Source organism: Lacerta agilis, chromosome 10 (genome assembly GCF_009819535.1).
Source record: "Lacerta agilis isolate rLacAgi1 chromosome 10, rLacAgi1.pri, whole genome shotgun sequence".
NCBI lineage: Eukaryota > Metazoa > Chordata > Lepidosauria > Squamata > Lacertidae > Lacerta > Lacerta agilis.
The window spans coordinates 19,645,039-19,660,712 of NC_046321.1; the positions used below are offsets into that span (position 1 = coordinate 19,645,039).

The window sequence follows — 15,674 nt, forward strand, 5'->3', positions numbered from 1 at the left end:
TGATGGGGTGGGGGTGAGTGATCATTAGCAACTGTCTTGGTCTAGACGTCCCCTAGGTGTGCTATATTGGTTGTTGTTGTTGTTTTTTAATGTAGAGCGGATCTCTACCTTCTGCAAGCAGGCAGAAGACAACAAGCATAGAAAGAAGAAGAGCTCTCATCAGCAGCAGCAGCTCACCCTGCAGAGTGGAGTCACAGCAACAGCCCTTTTGGCAGCAGTGTCACTAGAAGGGTTGAGACAGTGTAGGGCTGCAGATGTGCTGATTTCTTGGACATTGCCAGGAATTTCTGAAAGGTGGTGCTTTGTCCTGGATCTTAGGCAAGTCAATTGAAAAATTGCATTTATTTGGCTTTTTGTAAAACAACAAACAAACACCCTAAGATGGTGGGGAGACTCCAGCTGCACAGATGCACTGGCAGAGTAGTGTTTCTCCATTTTGGTCAGGCAGGCTACAGCCTGTCTGCATGTACAAGGCAGAAGTGTTATCTTCCAAAGCATGTAGGAAACACCATCCCAATGGAAGGAGATCCTGCCAGCAACGGCAGAACAAGGCAGCGTCAAGGGACAGTTCAGGTTATTTCAATGAGAATTTGCAGAGGGATAAAAGGATTTTCCTCCAACATGTCTCTCATAATTTTGCACATCTCCAGAAGGAGTCTTACCTGATACACTAAGAGGGCAGCAGGTGTCTTAAATTTGGTCTTTAACTGAGCCACCTTCCTCCACATGCCGTTATCAAACTTCCCTTACAGCTACACCATTACAAGGAAGAGGCCACACTTCAGAGTTTTGAATTAAACATGTAATTCTTTTAATAAATAATACGTTTCCGTGTGTGTGTGTTTCATTTTAACATTATCCCTTTTGTTCTTTCCCCTAAATAACTTAATTCATATTTAGCATCTTGAGGCATAATCCAGGGGAAACTAAACAGGCCAAAGTCCCATTATAAAATGTAAGATGAAACATTTAACTTGAGTGTGATTGGTGAAACTCAGGCCTCCTGAATTTCCCTTGGGATTTTCATTCCTTTGCGTCCCACCTTTCCTTGAGCTCCATTTGCCAGAAATTGCATAAACTGAAGTGCCTCACCATCTTTGTTTTCTGTTTCTTTCCTCTGCAGGCTGAAGTGATATTTATCTACCATTTTGCTAGACGCAGACATGAATAACTCGACGAACATAAGCTATTTGGAGGATGTGATGCCCCTGGGGAGTCCTTATAAAACGGTTGAGGTAGTATTCATCGTCCTAGTGGCTGGCTCCCTCAGTCTCGTGACCATCATTGGGAACATCCTGGTGATGGTGTCCATTAAAGTCAACAGGCACCTGCAGACTGTCAACAACTACTTTCTTTTCAGCTTGGCATGTGCGGACTTGATCATCGGTGTCTTTTCCATGAACCTGTACACACTTTACACTGTGATTGGCTATTGGCCACTTGGACCTGTGGTTTGTGACTTGTGGTTGGCGCTTGACTATGTGGTCAGCAATGCCTCCGTCATGAACCTTCTCATTATCAGTTTTGACCGATATTTTTGTGTCACCAAGCCTCTGACTTACCCTGTCAAGCGGACCACTAAGATGGCAGGTATGATGATCGCCGCGGCCTGGGTGCTGTCCTTCATCTTGTGGGCACCCGCAATTCTTTTTTGGCAGTTCATTGTAGGGAGAGGACTGTCCCCGATGGGGAATGCTACATTCAGTTCCTGTCCAATGCAGCCGTCACCTTTGGCACAGCGATTGCCGCTTTCTACCTGCCTGTTATCATCATGACTATCCTTTACTGGCAAATATCTCGCGCCAGTAAGAGCAGGATTAAAAAAGACAAAAAGGGGAGTGGGCAAAACCACGATCCAGTTTCTCCAAGCTTGGTCCAAGGTAAAATAGTAAAACCAAACATAACAATGTTCCAACTAATGAAGATGGGGTAGAACATGGTAAAATTCAGAATGGTAAAGCCACTGGGGAATCAGTGACGGAAATTGTGTTACTGCAGAGGAGAAGGAAAGTTCTAATGACTCCAGCTCTGTCAGCGCTGTGGCTTCCAATGTGAAAGATGATGAACCCATCAAAGAGGACACCAGGGCTTCTGTCTCCCAAGTCAATGCCAAAGTGGAGAACTCCAAATTGACATGTATTAGGATACTCACAAAGTCCCCGAAAGGTGACTGTTCTGGTTCTACCAACACGACCGTGGAGATTGTAGGTCCCGATGGGCAAAATGGAGATGAGAAGCAGAACATTGTAGCACGTAAGATTGTCAAGATGACTAAGCAGCCTGCCAAAAAGAAGACACCTCCTTCCAGGGAGAAAAAGGTGACCAGGACTATATTGGCTATTCTCCTGGCCTTCATCATTACCTGGACACCATACAATGTCATGGTCCTCATCAACAGCTTCTGTGCATCTTGCATCCCCAACACAGTATGGACAATTGGTTACTGGCTGTGCTATATCAATAGTACCATCAATCCTGCCTGCTATGCGCTCTGCAATGCTACCTTCAAGAAAACCTTTAAGCACCTCCTTATGTGTCATTACAAGAACATAGGAGCTACAAGGTAAAACAGTAATAAGCGGGGTGTGGGGAAGGGAGAAGGAAGTTCAAAGTTTTATAAAACTATGCCACAGCACTTTATGCTCTAGAATGAAACCAAGAAGGCTGTAGGACACATACTGATGGGTGGAGGGGGGGGACATGTGCTCCATCTCCAACAACAACACTTCAGAGATCACCACTTTTCTGTCAGTGAATCACTAGGAGGCAGGAAAGGGGGGCAGGCCAGCTGAAGATAAGAACTTGAGGCAACATGCCCAGATCTCTGGTAGTCTCATGCAGAAGGGCTTTTGAATCCATTCTTCTTTGGGGAAGAGTTCTCTTGTGTGAAGCCCATTTAGTTTTGCTTCATCTGAAAGGGATCTGCACAAAAGCACTGACATTTCAGTAAGAAGAACAACCCCACTGAGGGTTGCGTCTTTGTCAGTTCTTCTGGCCTGGCAGTTGCCAGTTTTGTTTGTCTGTGCGTATGTTCATTTGAAAACAGTGGTGGTGGGGAAATCGTTCAACAATATCCTTCCTTTATGGAATGCTTCAATGACTGGAAGAGACACACACAGAACAATCCAATCAGCTCAACAGATTCCATAATTTTAAAAAGTGGTGAGATTTGATGGATGTTGCTATTAATTATTTACCTCTCTCCTGTTGCTTGAATTTGCGTCAGAAAAATAATAATAGTATACCTCATAACGGGCATGGTTTCAGCCAGGCTTTCAGCACATGCTACACTTGCTCCATCTTAAGTCAAGAAGACTTAAAAGTGCTGGGATTTGGCTAGGTTGCAACCACTGGAAGCCGTGATTGGTTAATGGGTGCCACATGGTAACTGATTCTTCCTTTTTAACTGAGTCAGACTTCGCATAGCACTGATGGGCAGTCAAAAGAAGTGGGAAAATGGAACCAAGTGGCCCCTTCATCATTTGGCAAGCCAAAGTGACTAGCCAAAGGCTTTTGAAAATGGAGTGTTGGGGGCATTTGCAGCCCAGTCAGTTTGGTCTGTGAAATGGCAAAACATCCCAAATGAGTCTCTTTAGGCTGTGTACTTCAGAAAGAAAAATGGTCCCCATTGAATTTCGCCCACCCACCTCACTTCTTAATTTTATGTTTCCTGCTCATTAAGCAAATAAATCTTCATAAGTTTTTTGTTTCCAAAAACTACCTTTGTGCAGGTCTTCTCCCTGCCCACCCCCAAACTTGGGAGATATGAAACACCAACTCTTTGAAGTTTACTAAACAAATAATTGATTGGTTATCTCAGTATGTAGTCTTCCAAAGTAAGATTTCAAAATAGTAGTTTTTTCATTGAGGCCACACCTTGTAGGCTGTTTTTACAAGCCCAAGTTCTCAGTAACAGATGTGGTATACCTGTCACTGTGCTGTATCATTTGGATCCCAAGTTGTGGGGTGGTAGGTCATCCATTAAAAAAAAAATCCCTACAGATAGGTTGTGTTCAGATGAAACATTCACTGATTCTCCAAACCATGGTTTGGGGCCATGTACCCAGCCATCATGGTGTCCGCCAGATATTGTTGACTACAACTCCCATCATTGCGTGGCAATGTCCTCCCTCCCCATGGGAAATAATGACACATGAGACATAATATAGGTTTAATGGGTGGAAAGGCCACAACTTTATTGGTTACAGATATTGAACGGTATTGGCTTAGGCATTGCCTGTGACATCTGAAACAGCAAACTGGAGTATAAAGATTCCTCCATACCAGGATTGCAAACAATATTCAAAACATTGTTTGCAAACCCTGATTTGGAAGAATCATTCAAACCCATCTTATCGCTTCAGATATCCCGTGACTTGACAAGGGGGGCATACAAGGAGGCAGGAGGGAACACATGAAGACAAGGCTTGCTCCTCTTCCTCCAAACAATTATTTGGATGCGACTTCTGAATGCAGTTGTAGAAAACTGACATGTCCAAAAGGATTCTAGCATTGTCTTCCATCTAATGTTATAAGTAGAAGGAATCCAGTTTTATACAGAGGAGTATTCAATCAGATAAACGCCAAACATCTAAAACAGTACAGCCTGAATTAACATTTACCACCTCAGCCAAAACTAGGCACCCGTTGCACTGCAATAAGACATAGAATGCTTAGTAGGCAAGAGAAAAGGGAACACAAAATTCCGTATTCACTGGGTGATATTTGGGGACCAGCTCAGTTTAAAGCTATGATAGGTTTGTTCTGCAAGCACTCAGCAGTGGTTCAGATTTTTTTCCAAGCCAGAGAGAGAGAGAGAGAGAGAGAGAGAGAGAGAGAGAGAGAATTTTTATTTATTACACACATCTTATAAAATGTGCTGTGAAATTCACAGAAGTTCCATTTGCATCAATTGCTGTTGGATCACAAAAAGGGAGAGCAGCATAGGCCACTAGGTAGTCACTGGGGCAGCAGATCAGCAGGCACACAAGTCACATGTTTCTAGGTTTCCCTGCTATGGCGAGATGTAGTATATTTCTATTTAAATTATAGTGGTTCTTTCTCATTTGTACCTATGCATATAAATCAACACATGCAAATTTTATGTAGATTAGATTTCTCCTTTGTATTCTTTTTTGATGGTGCATTGCCTCTTCTTTGGGGATGCCTAACTAATCACCCTAGCAACTGGGGTTACCCAAAGGTATATGCACATAAGCAAATGCAGAAGCAACTATTCCAGGAGTGACAGAGCTGCTACGCCTCCCCGGAAGGTGGGTTGCTATTGCTTACCATCAGGGAGAGGAGCAAGGCAGCAGTGAGGTAGGTGTGGTGCAAATGTATTGGCAGGAGCACCAGATTGGCTCTGCCAGTGTGTTTGCACCGCACCAACCTCCCTACTGCCTTATCCCTCCTCCTCCTGGCAATTGCTGAAATAGAAATCAAAAAAACAGAGCAAATGCCTGAGTATTGCAATTCTCCCCAATCCTGCTTTGAAGTACAAACAATGCAGATGCCTGGGAGAATCAAAATGCTTGGAAGCTGATGCCTAAAAGATAAGAAACTAAGGACTGTGGGGTCCGTCTTAACAAGGAAAATTTTTGAATTAAAGTTCTATCAGCATTTTACTTTGCCTTTATTTTTCTCTTCCCTTGCTTTGTTCTCATCATCCCTATGCAATATATATATATCCATGATTCAGAAAATAATTATATTTTCATACGTGTCCCATCATATCCATGTCAGTCATAGGTTTGTCTCCAACTTTAGTCATAGTGAGAGTAGACCTACTTAAATCAATGGATTTACTTAAGACTATTGAGTTGCTTCTAACTAAATCATACTCAAAGTAGACCCATTGAAGATCAATGGACCTAAGTTAGCCATTTACCTTTTAAGTTTTGAGCATGTAGAAACTGCAGAAGGATCTGAAAGTGTTATCACTTCATTCACTTACCGGAGCAAGGAAGGTCTGTCAATTTCACTCTAATAAATGACATCATCACTCCTGTTCTGAAAATAATCTCAAGCTATGCTCTTCTGTATTCCCCCTCCATTACACACTGCTCATATGAGACAGAAGAACTGCAGATATACACAATGAATAGGTGTATCATATGTTTGTACAACACTAATCCAACTCTCTTCCCTTGTCTGAGAATACCGGTAGGCCAAAACTATTCACCCTTTAAGGATTCATGCTTCTCTCCCTCCGTCTTTGAAAACTGATAGATTTTTAATTCATTCTGGTGGGTGGTGCAGGGGCTGGGAATTAATAAGAGCAGAACCATTGAAACAAATCCCTCCTAGCTACTTAATGATTTCACCTTTCAAGTAAAGATTAAGTCATTGGGAATCTCTAAAGGATTGCTCAATTTCTCATGGCTTTCCTTGTTGTCTCAGACCTACATGCCCCCTTGGCATTCACATCGTGACATCTCCCCTTTTGAAGTCTACTTCTGTTGGATGCAAATGCAATTGCTTCTCTTAAAAAATAAAATAAAATGGTGCCTTTGAGCTTCCCATTTGTCACCTGACTCCTGACTGCTTAGCAGGTTGACAAAGCCAATTACATTTTCCAACTTGCTGCAGCTTTTGACTGGGCACTTGCAGTGAAAGAGACGATAGAATCATTGACAGCAATAATAAACCCTACCTCTGTTTGCAGAATCAACAGAATTACACACACTGAGGAAAAAATCCTGCACTCCTTTACTTGGGATCCTTTTCCTTGCATGCAAACAAGGCAAAATTGGAAGGTTAAGCTATCAATTATCCTTACTCATGGAAGAATGACCAGGCCTATGATTTTCCCAAATGAGATTTGTGTGGAGAAAACAAGTAGGTTATTCCTAGGCTATGTTGCCAAAGAGGATGCACTATTGATGTTCTCTACCAATCATTCTTGAATGGTGACCAACCAGCTGTGGTCAGCGGGAAGGTGGAATTTACCTGACCTCCCGTCATGAAGAGGGGTAGGGGTTAGGTGCAGATACACTGATAGATCCAATTTGACATTCCTGCTGATGTGTTTGAATTGCACTAACCGCACCACTATCTCTTGCCTCTCCCTCCCCGTACACTGCAGTGACACTGGTGATGGGAGGTCAAATAAGTGCTCCCACTGCACCTATTGCTGCTGTCACCAACACGACGGTATCATATCAGCAATAATTTGTGAGCACCTAAATCACTCTGAAAGGGTCACTTGCAAGAATGCTTCCCATTCAGTACCGATCTATAGCATTGTCCGCAACCTTGGGTCCTCAGATGATGTTGGACTATAGGTCCCAACAAGCTTGACTATTGGCTGAGCTGGCTGGGAGTAATGGGAGTTGTAGTCCAACAACACCTGGGGCCTCAAGGTTGAAGAACACCAGTCTATAGCATATGCCTTCCACCCATCTGTTTCTCTGATGATTCTATTTGGAGATCAAAAGTGTTTCGTGGGATAAAGTAACTGCATTAATGAGACAAGGTGGCCACATAAGACATATACCAGAAATCAAGCTGAAGCTTTTCATTGGGTGGAGATAAATGGGGTCACCTGTAAACTTCTACAGATCAAACTGATGTTTAATTAATGGCAACAGGCAAATTCAAAAGTTGGCAGCTCCTGGTCCCATTTTTCTTCTTTTTAACTCCCAGGAGATAGCTATATAAATCAGTGAGGAGCTGCAAAAACAATGCATCTTTCCCCTGAGGGAAATACGTGCAAGTTTCTGATTCAGATGCTATAAAGGGAGAGAGACAAAAGTAGAAATGTGACACAATTGTGCTTCCTGTCCTCAGCCCCTTTGCCTACTTCAGTGTCATATCCAAAGCCATCAACACAACCCCTACAATTGCTTCCCTTTGAAACATTATCATCAGGTGTTTTGAGGGAAGCGGAAGCAATTGAAATAGATTCCCCAGCCTGCTTCCCTTCTTTCCAGTTTCCATATATTGTTTCAATGTGTCTGAATTGTATCATGTGAAAACCCTATTTTTGGCAAGTGGACATTTTACCAAAACATTGCAGATTGATTCCTGAAAGGTTTTGCAGTGTGGTTTTGCAGTGTGGAATGGCAAAACATCTACCTGCATTGAAACAAACCTGGACTTTGGTGTGGATGGAAGCAATCTTATGGAAGCTTACCAAATTTAGGCCTATCTCATGTGAGGCATCCTTTAGGCATTTCATTCTTGCAATGTTTGAAGGTCTCAGCCTAGTGGGAGCCAGAGTGTACACCTCTGAACTTAGCTGAGGCATTACTATGTGGCAAGGTCCTCTGAAGTTGGCCCTATTCAAGAAGCCAAGAGCTTTCAACTGCACCTGAAGTCAGTCTCATATTTATATATGTAGTAAGGTAGTAAAATCCATTTCAGGTTGAGTGTTCACATAGCTGCCATTTCTAAAACAGAAAGCATATTGCAGAAATGTGGAGAACACTTTTCTCAAGGACAGGGCTGGCATTGGCACATAACATGTTTGGGCAGGGCCTGGGGCCACTGCAGCTGAGGGCTATAATAGCAGCCATTTTCTTCCTTTCATTGGCTTTGAATTCAGTCCCTGACACAGAGTTCCTCTAGGCTTGTTCAGGCAATACAGTGGATGCTCGGGTTACGGACATTATCCATGATGGAGACACATCCGCAACCTGCAGCGTTCGTATTCCACAGTGCCACATCTGCACACGCATGTGACAGAATTTGGTGCTTCTGCACATGCGCAAAGCGCAATTTAGTGCTTCTGCGCATGCATGAGCACTGAAACGCTGTTCCGGTACTTCCGGGTTCGGCGCAGAGCGCAACCCGAAAAACATAACCTGCAGCAGCTGTAACATGAGGTATGACTGTACAATGAACACAAGTAGGCTATAAGCTGTCTCTACACATGCCCAAGTGTTTGTGTGAGAGTGCACTCTTTTTTATTTGTACAGCTCAGTGTTTGTGTACACGAGCTGCACACTCATGAAACATCACAAGTGAAGAGCGCTGTGACAGGAAAACTGTTTGTGTACACATCTGTGTACAGACCGTACACTTGTTGAATGTAATGTCTGAACACACTCGCAACAGGTCCCAGAGGCACTGTGGGGGCATTAAGAGGGCAACATTGCAGCCACACAGCACAGTCCTTCTCTCAGCACCATGTCCCACCCCTACAAACGTTCTGTGGTGGTGGGTGGGTGACCAGCCACTAAGGTGGTGCTTGGGTGGGTATGAATTGGGAAGAGACTCTTGAAGGCTCTACTTCTTCAAGAAAATAAATTGTCTTCAATACTGGGCCTATTCAGAATAGCCCCATTGAAATTAATGAACATGTCTGACTTAGGCCCAGTTATTTCAGTGGATCTACTCTAGATACAACTCCAAACCCCACTGGGTGTGCCCAACATCTTGCATTCCCCTCAAGTTGCTAAAAGAATAGACATTTTGTACAAAATTATTCACTTCTACCCAAAGCAGTTTAATTCTACTGGATTCAATGCGACAAAGGCACAGTTTTTGTGTCATCCTGTTGGTGGGATGGGCATTGGGAAGATAGAACATTTGGGTAGCCAGATGCTGCACGATTCACGTGAAGGGATACTCACATGGCACCCCCTATAGTAAAAGGCTTCTCTGGCATGGTTATGGTTCAGTTGGACAATGTGAGATGCTCTCCTAATCATGGAGACAGCCTTCCAAATCACATGGGGAGGACACACCCTCCTGGCAGCCAATATCCTGGTGGAATAATGAAGCAAGCATGAACAGAGTGAACACATGGTTTCCCATTGTTGGTTACGGAAAGAACCATGCTCCAGAATGGGCTCTTCCCTCCCCACCCCTCGCCATAGCCAGCAATAAGTAACTGCAGGTGCTCACCATCCTCAAGACAAAAAAGGGATGTTGTGTCATATGATCACAGGCAAGAATGTGGTTTGAAAAACCTTACATGTTGGGAAAGTTCTGGTCCCAGTATCCATTGTGGAGAAATGTATCTTATCATGTGTTTGATATACTCACACTTTGACCAAATGATGTTTAATTACTGGAAATAGAAAGTTGAGAAATGGGGGATCCAACTGTGTATTCCCAGCCCTGCCAAAGGGACAAACTCAAGAGTGACAGCAGACAAATTCCTTGTGGCCTCCCACCGTATCTTCTGGGAGGATACAGGATGTTTGGATGCCACAGGTAGTTCTATGCCATCTTTACAGTTGCACCCCAAAGATTGGCCATCCTGTACCGAACTGCATAATAGTGTTAGTAAGGGATTGCCAAGGGTCATTAATAAATGGACTTCCAACAATTTATCTGTAACTACTGGTGCCATATTGAGGAGGACAGTGTTGAGCTAGAGGCTAAATACCATCTGTAAATACCTACCAGTGACTGTTTTGACATGACCCAACCATCACGTGGCTATGTACAGATATAATCAACACCTGTATATTGTTGAACTTTTGAGTTACAATGTAAAAAGCTACAATGAATGTCTGATTACTCTTCAAACTATAGTACGAGGAAGGGTGCAATCCTTCCTGAGATTTTTTGGGTTTTGTTTTGGGTTTTCACTTTTCCTTTCCTTTCCTTTTTAAAAATCCTGCTGTTCCTTTACAAAGGCTAGAATTCTTGTCTTAAAAACTACTGTAAGAATGAGAGAGTGCATTACTCATAAAGGATGTGTGGACACTGACGGCAAGGAAGATAATGAGCTGAATTAAGATCATTATTGGCAAGGCTGCTGGGTCCGGGTTGCATTCTTTATGATGACGTATCTTTGATCTCATAGAAATAAGATAAGCACAAATGTTATGGTTGACTTTGCAAAGCCCAACCATCGTAATATACATATATACATATAATATTATAGATATATTTATATAATCTGTATAGATATACATATAATTTACACAGTATTCATGCAGAGAAAGTGAAGCATGATGGAGAGAGACACCTCTGAGAATCTGTACATAATGTTGCCATCCATCCAAGGTGGAGGGTACGGGAGGGAAGATCACAGGACTCAGCATTAGTGACATTACGATGCATTTTGCAGGATATGGGGAGCTATAACCCATTAAGAGGCCAGGACTTCAACATAAGAAACCTCATGTAGGGCTGAATTGAAGAGAATCTGAAATATTCTGGAGACACACACACAAAAATCTACATGCAATATATGTGTATGTACTTCTGCCAAGTTGTATTCCTAGTTTGAGCATTGCATTAAGAAGCAAAATATACTAACTAATAAAATGTTTTTGTATGTGGTACCTCTGCTTATTTGTGCACTGTATTGTGAGATGTGGAATCAGTATACTCTGCAGAGAGAGAGAGAGAGAGAGCACGTGCACAGGTTGTCTTTGTACCAACTCAATGGTCCCTTGAGAAAGTATTTCTGCTGCACGAGATCCATAGTCTCAACTCAATGATAACAATTTATCTGGAGAAGAGAGCTCACAAGCCATTGCTATAATTCAGCACTGGACTCAGTTATCCATGTGTGAAAACAATTTTGAGATAAATCACTGCAGAAGAGGCCGAGTTTCCTTCAGTGAGAACTACAGGGAGGCCACAGAATCATAGAGCTGGAAAGCGGTGCAGGAGAAAGCTATCTAGTCTAACTTCTAACTTCTTGGTTAGGAGACTTGGTTATCAACCAGTTCCCCAGCCTCCCACAGTAACCTACAAAATCCAGACCACAGTGACCCACACCACATAAGGAACTGAACGCAACCTCACTCTCCCCACTAGTGATTCCAACCAGCACCTGGTAGCTAGAGGCATACTGCCCTGGACAATGGAGGTATAACACAATCACCACAACCAATAGACATTTATACCCTCTATGTATTTGTCTAAACCTCTTTCCACTTCATCCACATTGGTGGCTATAACTACATCTCTGACTGCATCCCCCCCCCTTTCAAGCAATGACTTAACTGTTGTATGTCATACTCAATGATAGGGATGGATTTGTTGTTCAGTCGTTCAGTCGTGTCCGACTCTTCGTGACCCCATGGACCAGAGCATGCCAGGCACCCCTATCCTCCACTGCCTTCCGCAGTTTGGCCAAACTCATGCTAGTCGCTTTATATGCCTGTTGTCTTTGTCCATGGAGTTTTCTTGGCAGGGATACTGGAGTGGCTTGCCGGTTCCTTCTCCAGGTGGATCACATTTAGTCTAAACTCTCCGCTATGACCTGTCCATCTTGGGTGGCCCTGCATGGCATAGCTCATAGATCCCCTGAGTTATTCAAGCCCCTTTGCCACGACAGGGCAGTGATCCATGAAGGAGGGCAGGGATACTTGTGTCCAGTTCCCATATGCCCAGCCATCATGGCCATTGATCACAGAGGATGGGAGCTGTAGTCCAACAAGATCTGAAGGGTCACGTGTTTTCAGCTGTCTCCCTGCTCTGGGTCTGTGGCTTATCTTCTTGCATGCTTGAAGTCATGTGCTTATTATGGAAACACCTCCCCAGAAAGGATGCGAAGCTTACTGGACCTTCTCCAACCAGAGGATGGTCTCCTGCCTGTATACTGGACTAGAACTTCAGGGTAAGCCCAACTTTCAATTGTTGGAAAGTTTAGTGTAACTATCTTCGGTTCATGACATGCAAGAACTATCCTGGCAAAATGGAAAGAAATGCTGATTGTGGACAGAACCCTCCATTCTGAGTCTACTTTACTGTACAATATAAAGTGAAGGAATCCCACTAGCCTGCAACGGGATGGTCTTTGCTTCTTTTCTCCCTACCAACCTTGCCAGCTTTCACCTCACAAAGGATTCTACAGGTTAAACACACTAATTGCCTAAGACAATTGTGAATAAATGGAGAGGCAGAAGGAAAGGTCAAATATGCATTCTCACTTTTGCAGGACCAGTGCACACGTAAGTTGTATGTGCGTGATCTGTCCATATGATCAGCAGCTAATGGGGAGGGAGGGAGAAGAGCCATTTCCTCTGGTAAAAAAAGAAGAAGATTTGCTCTGTTTTATTTATTTTGTTGCTCAGCCTTTCAACAGATTCTTTGCTGTTTGCTCTTTTAAAAATGGATGCAAAAGGTCACAGAACAAATTGGAGGGAAGCAGAACCTTTGTCCAAGGGTAACATTAGCAACTGAGCATGGAAGCTTGATTCAAAAGGTTTAAAAGCTACATTTATTTTGATTGGATTAAGCAATGCACTCTACAAAATCCCTTCCTTTGAAATCCCTACTGATGTTTCGGGCAAAGCAAATCCAACAAACTTGTTCACTTTAGGTGAAATTTAGCTCAATTGGAGATATACAAACTCTGCCCCCTGAGAAATTGCTCTGATCTGAATGGGATTATTTTAGCTCCATTCAAAATCTTCATGGCAGTGTGTGTGTGTGTGTGTGTGTGTGTGTGTGTTTAGTAGCACCCACCAAAGCCATCTTGAATTTTCAGTCAAGCGAAATTTGGTAGCTATTTTTTGATGTATGCACCCTTCTCTTTAACAACTTAAAACAATTCCGTATATATCCCTAATACAGATATGGACGAGACTAAAGATCACCATTTAAAAGGCTTGTTGGGAAAAAAGAAGTTTTTGATAGGAGCCAAAAAGAGAACAGAGACAGTGCCTGTCTGGTGCATAAGTGGAGGAGAGAAAGGGATTTGCAGTAATGGGGTTGGAAGCTTAACACAGCCCTAGCAGAAAGCATTCCCTGAAAGCAAAAAGTCTGAAAACCACAGAAGTCAGTGAAGAGAAGAGCACCTCCTCCTGAAGTACTGATTTGAAAAGAGAGAGAGAGAGAGAGAGAGAGAGAGAGAGAGAGACAAGCAGAGAATTCTCAATGGATTTTTCTTTGAGAAGGGAAACTCACCATTGACCCTCCCTGACCATCCTTTTTGTACAGGTGAAGCTTACAGTGAAATGTGGCCAGTTGCTCATCACTCATGGCCCATCTAACCTGAGTTGGAATGGCATTAGCAGTGCTAATGCAGCCTGACAGCCCCATTCACATTAGCTCCCCCTCCATCAGTCTGCATTAGCATTCGCGTTAGCTAATATGCTATGAAAGTCACTTTCCAATAATATACTGCTCATGAATACTAACCTGAAATGATATGAGCCATACAAAGGAGGGGGACTGCTAATCTGATTGGGTTGGCTAATATGACAGAGCCCGGAAGGGGGGATAAGTGGCAGCCTCTGGTTTCAATGCATGGCGTCTCCTGACCCTGCTTTGCATTATTCACACAAGTGACAAAGAATAATGGATATGCAAAGATGCATTGCACGCCAGAGTTTTCAGGGCAGCAAGGTTCTGAGGCAGGGAGGGGGAGCCGGTGGCCCTCTCCAACTCCCATCAGCCTCAGCCAACTTGTTCAATGGCCGAGGATGATGGGAGTTGTAGTCCAACAAACACCAGGAGGCTTAGGGTGGCCCACCTGACTCTTCTCAGTTCGTTTTAATCTTCACAACAGCTTGTGAGGTAGGTTAGGATGTGAATTAATGTCACCTGGTGAACTGAGTGGGTATTTGAACCTGGGTCCCTACTATCACGACATTCCACACCATGTGTACCCTTGTTCACATTTTACCATACATTTTATCACACGCTGGCACCTGATGTGTGGTAAAATGGATGGCGAAATGATAAAATGACCAACAGACTTTTTTTCTGGGTAGTGTTGCCAGCTCAGCTGAACTCAAATTAAACCTTGGCAAGAAGACTCAGAGATGGGGAAGAGCTCCCTCTGCCTGTTGCACAGAGAAGTGCCTCTGACCATCATTCGTATTCAAGAAGTCGCTCCCTTCCCCTCTGAAGCAGGAACTTTCAAGACTTGTTTGCCACCCATTAGGGAAGAAGAAATCTGACCCTTTAAAGGCAATCGTTTTCCAGCCAAAAATACAGACACTGGTCTAAATGTGTGCTACACACACACACACACACACACACACCCATTTGTGAAAACAACTAATGCATTGTATTGGGGGAAATTGTTAGGCAAAATGTGTTTTATTTTATTTATTTAAGAAAAAATATATTGCTTGATTGTGATAAAACGTCTAAGTGGTTTACAAAATTGCCCACAAAAATGTGTCTATAGAGTGGCATTTGCACTAAAATGCCGATCAATTTTCAAGAGGACTTAAAAAAAAAGCAGCCATGAAGTGTTGTGAACATGTGGAGAACTGAACTTGAAGACTGGGATGGAAATCAGTGACTGAAATGGACAGAGCAGCCCCTGCCACCGGCTCTGCTAAAGGAAACAAAAAGTATTCTAGCCAGTTGGTTGACTATATCTTTGTATGTTTCCTCTGCCTGGAGGACACCAACAAGGATGTGCCTAAAAACAATACAATCTATTACTGGTGTATGTAGACTGTCACTCATCAAATTAACCAATCCGAAAGCACACACACATAAGTGAAGGATGTAACCATTCTGAAATTTCATAGAATCATAGGGTTGGATGACCCCAGAGAATCAGCCAACCTCCTGCAATGCAGGATTATGTAGCTGTCCCATACAGGGATTGAACCTGCGACCTTAGCGTTATGAGCACCATGCTCTACCCAACTGAGCTACTTCAGGAGTAAATAAGAGGCTGTGCCAAAAAATGACCCCATAGAAAGCTTGCATCCCTGACACACCCTAAAACCAGCTTCTCCAGCTTGGTGCCTTCCAGATATCGTTAAACTACCTTGACCATTGGCCATGCTGAC

General features: G+C 43.2%; 1 protein-coding gene across 1 annotated transcript; it reads left to right on the plus strand.

Annotated features, from left to right (window-relative positions):
* Positions 1-1,117: 1,117 nt before the first annotated feature.
* On the plus strand, positions 1,118-3,238 carry CHRM2 (cholinergic receptor muscarinic 2). Its single transcript, XM_033162386.1, is given in 4 exon segments — positions 1,118-1,668; positions 1,671-1,898; positions 1,901-1,978; positions 1,981-3,238. Coding segments are annotated over 4 exon segments (1,398 nt in total). The 5' UTR covers positions 1,118-1,163; the 3' UTR covers positions 2,568-3,238.
* The last annotated feature ends 12,436 nt before the right edge of the window (positions 3,239-15,674 follow it).